Raw genomic sequence first — 10,621 nt, 5'->3', positions numbered from 1 at the left:
TTTTTTTATTTTCAAAGAAATTTTGTTTTGAATATCGAAAATAATTCAGATTTTTTAACTTCCCGTAGGGTAAGTTATTGTAATGGGCCGAAAATCGAAATAGCAAATTTTTACATTTCTCGACGTTTTGAAGGTTTCTGAACATTTTGGCATACCTCAGAAAAAATGGATGTGTCTGCGTGTGTGTGTGTGTGTATGTATGGATACAAATTTCCAGTCACGTTTTCAGGCGCACGGATCAATCGATTTGCATGGTTCAAAAAACATTCGATTCCTATTGATAGAAAGAAGAGCTGATTAGTTTTTAGCAAAAGCAGGTCCAGCCGTTACGAAGATACGGAGCAAAGAGTGCAGAAAATAGAAATCGAGTTTTTGAGTGAACGGAGCATCCGATTTGAATGATCTAAAAAACATTCAATTAGTAATGATTGGAAGAAGTGATTATTAGTTTTTTGCAATGGCAGGCCCAGCCATTTCGAAGATACAGAGCTAAATGTGCAAAAAATGGCAGTTTTTGAGAGAACTAAGCGTCCAATGTAAATGATCAAAAGAACTTTCAGCTTGTTTTAACAAAATAATTGATTTTGGAAAAAAAATTGTATCATATTTTTTTTTTTAATTTTTTTTTTGTATATCAAAAATAATTCAGATTTTATTTTTAATTCTGACTATAATTTTAATATACTTTAAACAAATAATTTCAACTTTGCAATTCAGTTTATGCAATTCTTATAAATATTAGACAATGTTACAATATTAATAATAATCTATTTGAAAACATTCAGTATTTCTCGAACATTTCGTTACGGTACGAGAAGTTCCAGCAATTTGCCTTAAGGCACGATGCCATGCGCGACTAGTTATATTTTAGAATTGATTGAAATCTGTTATAAAAGATACAATTATAATTTTTAATCAAGTTTTAGATGCAAATTGAATGATCTCAATTAGGATATTAACGGCTTGAATATTTTAATTAAATTAAAAATTAACATGTACGGGTACATTGCAATAACGTATAAATTACTTTAAATCAGAATTGGAATTTAAATTTAATTAGCACCTATTCTATTTATTTCTCAATGTATGCGAAATTAATAATAGTCGAAACACGAATATCAAATATGGTGTCAAAGTTTTTATACAAGTTCACTTGTAACAATAAATAGTACTCCCATAGATAAAAAAGATTATTTCTACACCGTGAAAAATGAGCACTTCTGTCATTTTCTACATTCTAAAACTTACAATGTGGCTTTCCATATATTTCTTGGAATTTTGTAAATGTCTTTTATATATTTCAGGTACAAATAATGTAATGATTGGTGTATCGGTGTATCAAATTAAAATTCACATATTTAACAACCATATAATAATTTTCTGCAAACATATTTTGAATTTCTGGATATTGAAATCGATTATTATTTATGAACAAACTTTAATTTTTTATTGATGTTAACTTCACTCCATAGATAAGAGTATACTTCACCCGTAACTGATTCTCAAAAATACCAACAATGAAATAACTCATGCGAATTTAAATAAAATATGGAAATTTTCTTTTCATAACTTAATAATTTTAAAATACTTCATTTTGTGAATATATATCCAAATAAAATTTGAAATATATCAAAATAAGATTCTAATCTGTCATTTGAAAACAACTTTATTATTATTAAGTTGTTAAGTTGCTTGCCCTGCGAAGCCGAATCAGTTTGACGTGAAAAGGTGAAAAGCTTAAACGTAAATTCACCATTTTGAATTCTATTAGATGTATGTGGATAATGAAATAATATCATAATCTTAAGTGCAAATAACGTTAAATATGGCTACTAAAGTATTAATGAAGGCTACTGAAACGGAATTGGCTTGTTTGGTAATGCTCTTATTATATTACGCACTCCATTACATTTTGTGCAAATGTCATTTTGTTCAATGTTCATTTTGGCTTCTTGCAGAGTGCTACCGATATATTGGTCAAACCTGAGCTTGCTTTTACATCTGAAACAAATTCCATACTCTTAACCAGACAGTTATTTGCTGTTTCTATTAGTGCCATATGCTATATGCGCAAAGTATTTTCAAAGGAGTATTTCAGGCCTCGTAAAATTGGGACCATGTCAATGCATATGCTGCAAAATGTCAAATCTGATCCGAAAATAACAAGATTTCTTAAATGTGTAAAGGGCTGTTTTGAGGCTATGAAGAAAGGATACGTGAGTTAACATAATATTTATTAAAACTAAATGGTATAAAATTTTATTATTTTTTCATTCGATAATAGTTGCGTGACATTATTGTCGCTATTCAACCGCCCGGACAAGAAGATGTTAGAAAGGCGTTTGAAAGCTACACCTTTAGAATAAAATACAGTACAGCTTGTAAATTTGATGATAATGCAGCAATAGCTAATAGTCGGTGAGTTTTTAGATTATACTAGTAGTAAGTAGCATTATGCCTTAAGATGAGTTGCATAGATTTTTCGATACGTATACATAATTAACTTAATTAATAAAAAATGAATTCAGATATTTTGATAAAATGTTCAACTGTCTTTTAAAAAATACAGATTTCGATTTCATTGAATCAATTTCCCTTATATTTTTGAGATATACCTATAATATCTGCACTTGTATAAATTTAATCAATTTATATTAATTTAAATTAATTATTGTTTAACACATTTTATTTGATCATTTTCGTGTTCTTAAAATGTATTTTATTTAAGTGTGGACGTAAACTGTAATCGGCATGACGAAAATGCATGTTTCCTGTTAGTGAAACTGATATAATGTCTATCCATTTGCTGTGCAACCAGGCGTATTTGACATATAAACAAGCAAGGAACTAGTGGGGCGCATGGCATCGTGCCTTAAGGCAAATTGCTGGAACTTCCCGTACCAAAAAAATTTACGGAACCCATAGGAATGTAAACAAAATTTATACTTATTGTTAAAATCTCTATAAAATATCTGATAATTTGATGTGCAAATGATCATTTTTGACTGCAAAATGGCATTTTTTTTACTATTTTCTTACTATATCTCAGAAACCGCTAGACGTACCTTTATAAAAATTTGATCAGTTCTTCATCTTGTTAAGACAAGTGAAATGTTTATTGAATTATTCAAATCGGACGCTCCGTTCTCTTAAAAACTGAGTTACCGTTTTTGGCACTTTCTGCCCCATATCTTCGGAACGGCTAGACCTGCCTTTGCCAAAACTAATCAGCACGTCTCCTTATCGATACAAATCGAATGTTTTTTTAATTATTCAAATCGCTTCATCCGTTTTCCAGAAATCGTCAACGAAAATTTGTATCCGAACACACACACATACACGCACACACACACACACATACATCCATTTTTTCTAGGTATGCTAAAAAGTTCAGAAGGTTTTGAAACGTAAAGATATATAAAAATTTTCATTTTCGATTTTTTTGCGATTACTATAACTTACCCTACGGGAAGTTAATAACCTTATGATAACTGCACCAACTAGAATTCTGTTATCATAATATTATTCCTTGCTTATTAATAGGTGAAATACGCCTGATAGCACAGCAAATAGATAAACATTTTTACAGTTTAGCTAACGCATTGCCATGACAACTCTATTTTATGAGGCAGAATTGCCTTCTATTATATTTATTTATCTATTGCATTAGATTCGATTCACAATTCGATATCGATTTAATTAGATTCAATGAATTTTTAATTCAACCGCTTATCGTAGGTTTATAATAATTTATTATGGTATTTCAGACTATGAAATGTGTTGTTAAACAAGGTTTCATGAATATCGTCAAAAAGATTTTTTTCAACATTTCATTACGAAGAAACTGCTTGGCCGATCTTAATAAAAAAACGCGATTCTCAAGCAATATCTTTTGAACGGTTTTTGATTTTGAAAACGTCGTGATAAAGATATAGACTTTTTTGCTAACTACAAGGAAACGGCTAGGTCAATCGTCACGGTGATCCTTATTGACTTACATTGAATAGTTTTAAATATTATCTCTTGAATAGCTTTGGGAAAACGTCGACAGAAACTCAAACGGCTTAAATACACACACAATTACCATTTCCAAATTTAGTCTCATTCGATTCAGAATGATTTCAAAACGAAATATGAAAAAAAGTGTCAAAATTGAAGAATTGTTGCATTTGGTTCATGATATCAAAACTCTATTTAGACTTGAATTAGACATTTTGTTGATGTTATCGACTATACGGAATTGTAGTAAAAAGGTAAAAACAGTATTTATTTTGTACTACTGGTTGCTTTTATGATTTTTACACGTAATCTACAACTATCGGGTTGCGAAGAAACTGTGCACATTACAGCTAATTTTATGATATGTTATGTAATGTTTATGTATGAATTTCAGTATAGTTTTAAGTATGAATTTAAAATGGTTTTATTTCCTTTAACTTATACCTATATGATTCCATAACAATATTTTTTTCTTGAGGCTCATCACGATTGATTCATCCAAAGTATCTCCAAAAACATTGGAACAAAATATCATCGATTGTTTATTCAACTGCGTTGAAATTGTGAAACATATGCCAGATCTACCGGAAGGTTGTTCACTGGGAATGATGCTGACATATTATGAAGGTGAAATATGGATTAATTTATTTAAAAATATTATAAATACGTATTCAATAGTTAAAAAAAATCATTCTCCATTTATGTTTTGTTCATGGAGTTAAAGATATAAAAACTTTATTTTAAGGCATTTAAAGATTGCACACGGAAGAGGTTATAAATGAATTCATAATAGTTTTTCTATAAAATTCAGCCTATTTAGTCATTGTAATATATGTTATCCATAATTTTATTTTATTGTTTATTTTTGACTTTGTATACATGTACATTAGTCATATACATTTTATAAGTTATCTTTACAATTTTATTTTATTAGATTGTATATAATTTATATAGAGCACCATATATTTTTTTTTTGTTAACAATGTTATAAAATTAGTTGGTAGGGAGATTTTTCGCCTTACCATCTCCCTCCATAGTTCTTTTGTAAATTTTTTGCACTCCATAATGGCGTGCTCTGTATCCGCCCTAGTCGCTCCACCCAAGCAATAGCAGTTATCCATAATTGCTTTTCACTATTTTTAATGACTTTCCAAAACTTAGAATAAATTTTTAAGCTTTATATAACAACCCAAATAAGTTGTTATCCTTCACAACATGTCGGACTTCGAGTACAAGCTAATTTAAGTTTATACATTTAAAAAATTAGTACCTACATACAAGTTAAAAAATGTGATGTTTTTTTAAAAAGTTATACGGAAAGACAGAAAATAACATTTACTTGGAAGATTTGATGTTGCTTTTATAGTACTAATTACAAGACAATGGTATGTGATCTATGATCTCTGACACTTTTTAGTAAACTTTCAGCTTTAGTATATCTACTTAAATAAATTTGATAAATAAGATAGATAGCTTGGCCTAACTAGAAGTCACAGAAATTTATTATTAGACTTTAAGTGTCGATGTTTCATTTGTCAAATTATATAGCAACTTTTATTTTCCAAGTTGATCAATACTTTAAATAGGTATAATTTGTCGTATCCTTTTAGGGACACCTCGTGAGTATCAACCACCTGGTTTTGAGCATTGTGAATATAAGGCTTTTGAGTATTCTCAAGGGCTTTTTAACTTTGAAGTAGGAAGGTACTCAACACCTTATCATTCAGTCAGTATGGAAGCTAATGCCAAGGTAAAAAATAATGTTTGGTGTTTGGTATATTTTAAGCTGATTGTATGCCACATTGCGAATCAAAAAAAAAAAAATCTTTGGAAAAAGCGCATATTTGGCCTCAGCAATATGAAGATGATACGTTAGTTTAATTGCCTACAACTAACTTATTAAAATTAAATATTATTTCATTAATTCAATTTTATAAATCTAACTTTTACCATTTATAAATTTATAAAGTTATCTAACAACATTTACTTTAAAACGTTTTTAGGTGCCATATTTTATCAACTCAATACAAGTTAAGAAATATATTAGATTACAATATCTATTTGATTTTTACCATTGCAATAATTTACTCTGCAGAAACTACTTTCCATTTGGTGTTGCATACTTATGAAATAAAAATTGGTTGTAAGATAATTGAAATTTTATTTCTTCATAGTTAGTCGATGCAGATTCTACTGATATTAGTGAAGCAAATAATTCTGGAGTTGTAGAGAATTCTCAACCTGAAGTTATTGGTAATACGACTGAGGTTACTGTGAGTAAATTGCTCATGTAAAACTTTGAATATGAATATTTAATCTGTAAATATTCTTACAGAACTTGATTGACAACGAACGAACTGAAAGTCAGGTGATTACTGAAGTATTAAGAACTTATCATGATACGTCTCTCGAAAAATTGGTATGTATCGCATTGTATGCATCTTATCAAAAGGAATAAACTAGAATCAGTTTTTTAGACTATATTATATTGTACACTTATTGAAAAAGAAAATTATAGTGAGAAATTTTAGTTATATTATTACATTCTTGTATTATTTTTTTGCAAACTCAAAGAATTTGAAATCATGTCTACATGCGCTGCAATTTCTCAATCACCCGTTTATACAGTAAAACATGTGTAAACATAAAATATATAGACAAATAAATATCAAATATCTCTTTTGCTAGTTCTTTTTTGTAATGAGTATAAGGTTGCAAACATTCTGATATGCATTAGGTCAAATTGTGTCTCAAAACGTATGGAAATCGAATAAAAATAAGTTTTTAGAAACATAAGTTTTCACATATATTTATATATATTTAATTTTTGACTATTTTTAGTTATATTCGCCAGAGAACATTTGCCAGCTAGAAGAGGTTGATGATGCAAACATTAAAATATTGTCAGTAGATACAAAATTACACCATCAAGAAGGTGTTCAACACAATAATATCAACGTTGACAAACATGTCATGATTAAAACTTCTATTCCAAAAAAGAAAAAAAATCTTAGCGATCAAAATAGTAGTGATAGTAACAAATCAATAATTACTTTGGATGATATGATAGAGTCCGGAAAAGGTATGAAATATGATACGAATTAAATTGATTTATATCATAATAATTAACTTTATTGAATTGATTTATTAAAAATTAAACAAAATTATAATGAAGCAAATCTAAATAATTTAAAAAAATCATTATTGGGGGGACGACCGTAACAAGTACTAAAGTAAATTAGACACAAAATAAGTAAATGTTTTTGTTTGAATTTACTTTGTAGATATAGATTTAATATGCACTAATAATCAGTACTCTTCTTTTTTGTACTTTACGTGGTATTTTCATATATTTTTATGAAGTTGTCGATTTTGTAACCGATTTTGGGAACTTCCAGTTTCATAACCGACTTGTATTGCATTTTTGAGATACGTATTTGGAGGTATTCTATATTGAAACTGACAGGATATCTCATTCGCGTCCCCAAACTTTTTTATTGAAAATTATTTACTCAGAGTTTTTAGCTGATATTGTATTACTCTTTGCCGATATTAGCCAAACCCAAGCATATGTCATAAATAAAGTGGAGCGTATGGCATCGTGCCTGAAGGCAAACTGCTGGAACTTCCCGTACCAAAAATTATTATTTTTTTAAAAACAATTAACATTTTTTAAAAAAAATTACTTCGAAAAAATTAGATTCTTGAGAAACTATAAATTCGACAAAAAATTACTTTTTTTGAAAAAAAAAATTTTCTTTAGTTTGACATATTTTGGAAATTTTGAACTTTTTTTTAAAGCAATCGTACTGCTTTGATTGCATAGAGACGAAACGTCAAAGCGCGTAAGCGCCGCGTCGCCGTCTGACGGATAAACATTGGTACGGAACCCATAGGAATGCAAACAAAATTTATACTTATTGTTAAAATTTCTATAAAATATCTGATAATTTGATATGCATATGTTTAATGATTATTTTTGACCGCCAAATGGCATTTTTTTTTACTTTTTTCATTAGATCTCCGAAACTGCTAAACCTGCCTTCATGAAAATGTGATAAATTCTTCATTTGTTAATACAAGTAAAATGTTTTCTGAATTATTAAAATCGGACGCTCCGTTCTCATAAAAACTGAGTTACCATTTTTGGCCTTGTATCTTCGAAACGGCTAGACCTGCTTTTGCCAAAAACTTATCAGCACGTCTCCTTATCAATACGAACCGAATGTTTTTTAAATTATTCAAATCGGTTGATCGGTGTCATCGAAATCGTCGACGAAAATTTGTATCCGCACACACATACACACACGCACACACACATACATCAATTTTTTCTAAGGTATGTCAAAATATTCAGAAACCTTTGAAACGCAAAGATATATAAAAATTTTCATTTTCGATTTTTTGCGATTACTACAACTTGCCCTACGGGAAGTTAATAATCTGGGCTATCAAGTGCTAATATAATTGCCATATCATCTGGAATACAATGTTTCAACAATTATGATACGAAAGCAAATATTGATTATACCCAATTATCAGCATTGAAATATTATGAAATAAATCATATTCTGTAAAACAGTTGTTAAAATGTAAAATACTATTTAAAATTTACATAACTTTATTCTCAGAGGTCACCACAAAAAGGAAGCAAGTGCTTGATCCGGATGTGTTTCAGCAAATGTGTTACGGAGAATCTCAGAAAAATGAACTTGCAAATAAAAGAATGAAAACCTAAAATCTTATATGATGATAAGATTTTATTTTTACACTTTTCTCTAATAATAATGATTTATATATAAATGAGGGTTCAAAGCTCATTTAAGATTAATTTGATTTAGACATAATTTTGGTTAATTATGAGTATTTATTACGGTACTTTTGAATAAGTTAGAAATTCATTTTAAGTATAGAAAGTATTACATATATAATATTGTATTGTAATTTCATTAATATATAAGTGGTCTATAACAAATAACTTAAAATTGAGCAATTTTAACAAAAATAAGTAATTTAAGATACATATTCATACATTCCTATTCACTGCATAGTAATTTTCATTGATTACGCAAAGTAAGAAATGATTTTTTTCTGCATTAGTATTATATTTAAAATTATATATTCTTTTTTATTAACTACAAATAATTAATTAGGATTTTTTATAATATTTTATCAATTTTATCAATGTTTTATACCATTTAAAGTTATCAGATATCTACTTTGCATTTTTTTTTATTTTTTTAGAATTATTTATACGACACAATTGCATACTTTTAATAGTATTGTTGTATATACTGTTGCAAAATTGTTTCAGAATAGATCACAAAGTAAAAAGGATATATATTTATATTTCTAACAATAAGTCTAATATCAATCATCGTGTATGTAATTGTTCGAGTACATAGATTGTGTATATTCATATACTAGGTTTATACTTTGAATATTGTATAAAACTGTCATTGTCATTAATGATTAGCAAGAATATACCGTCTTATATAGTAATTTAGTTCATATCATCATAATAACCTTTCTTTGTATTAATTAGCATTTATATTCCAGAGAAAACCATATGCCTACTCAAATATTAATGGGCAATGATTTTCTATTCAATGTATCCTTTTAATATATAAATAATTGTTTTACAGACGCATCTTTAAAATACAGCTCATATTTAAGATATCACAATATCGCTTGTCGAATTTACAAGCGGTTACATGGAACCTCCTGTCCGCTTACATCACCTTACATCTACTTACATTAGTAGATCTATCCAAACATTTATCTTCTGCTGTTGATGTGGTTTCGGGACCAACCAAATCTTCCAGGAAAATATCTAACGGTAAAATTTATTTAATCACTGTCTTTAAATATATTTCATTCCATATAAAATGGTTGTAGAAAATAATTTCTACGAGTAATACATTATTTATTATTATTTCAAACAAAATATTTTTGTATATAATTTGTTTGAAATATATCTTTTTCACCGCTTTAAATTTTAACGTAAGAAGATGTTTAAAAGTTTTTGTTTAAATTCATATGTTTAATATAATTTATTTTACAAAGAAAATACTTACCAAACGCGCTTTAAGTTTGGTGCGATCGGGTGGTTTATTTGGTCACCCGGACTCGAATACAAGTTCCATTGGAAGAAGGTTATGGCTGAAACTCATAACTATACGTTTATGTATACTATATGAAATGCCTAAAACTAAAGGCTAATCAGCGCTCTCATGGTACTCCTTCTCAAACATAAGTGGTACTTTGTGTCTGTGAGACTGGGTTGGTTCTTGCTTAAAATTTCTCGATAGAAATTAATTTTGCTCTTTTCATTTTGTTACCATTAATCACTTTATACACTTCTGCTTCATTAATCACTTTACCAACTTCTGCTTCCATGCTTCCTGGTTCTGTGCTTAGACTCTCTGGGCCTTGTATTTTTTCTTCGCGATTAAATCAACCATCAACATTCTTCTTCCCAGTCCTGCAGACTTTCTATTTTACCTTCGACGACGTCATGCAGATGGTACCCAGAATGGGTCCGATCCAATTTCCTTTCCTTTTAATGATTGTGCTCAGTAGAGTCCTTTCTTCGCCCACTCTTCTCAGGACTTCTTTTTTG

General features: G+C 28.8%; 1 protein-coding gene across 1 annotated transcript; it reads left to right on the top strand.

The window, feature by feature from the left end:
* The first annotated feature begins 1,825 nt into the window (after positions 1–1,825).
* On the top strand, positions 1,826–8,737 carry LOC113367135 (HORMA domain-containing protein 2-like). Its single transcript, XM_026608765.1, has 9 exons — positions 1,826–1,876; positions 1,959–2,216; positions 2,285–2,418; positions 4,478–4,626; positions 5,610–5,749; positions 6,174–6,272; positions 6,335–6,418; positions 6,841–7,081; positions 8,631–8,737. The coding sequence occupies exons 1-9, from the start codon at positions 1,826–1,828 to the stop codon at positions 8,735–8,737; spliced, it is 1,263 nt and encodes a 420-aa protein (XP_026464550.1).
* The last annotated feature ends 1,884 nt before the right edge of the window (positions 8,738–10,621 follow it).

Source organism: Ctenocephalides felis, unplaced genomic scaffold, assembly GCF_003426905.1.
Source record: "Ctenocephalides felis isolate EL2017-DRISC unplaced genomic scaffold, ASM342690v1 CF-g0.4_SCAFFOLD_01170, whole genome shotgun sequence".
Lineage (NCBI taxonomy): Eukaryota > Metazoa > Arthropoda > Insecta > Siphonaptera > Pulicidae > Ctenocephalides > Ctenocephalides felis.
The sequence above is the reverse complement of the archived record's forward strand: the minus strand, read 5'-3'. Positions and strand labels throughout refer to the sequence as shown.

Coding starts and splice junctions, on each gene's coding strand:
- LOC113367135 (XM_026608765.1), top strand. CDS start 1,826: ATGGCTACTAAAGTATTAATGAAGGCTACTGAAACGGAATTGGCTTGT. Junction 2,217..2,284: donor AGGCTATGAAGAAAGGATAC/GTGAGTTAACAT, acceptor ATTCGATAATAG/TTGCGTGACATTATTGTCGC. Junction 7,082..8,630: donor TATGATAGAGTCCGGAAAAG/GTATGAAATATG, acceptor CTTTATTCTCAG/AGGTCACCACAAAAAGGAAG.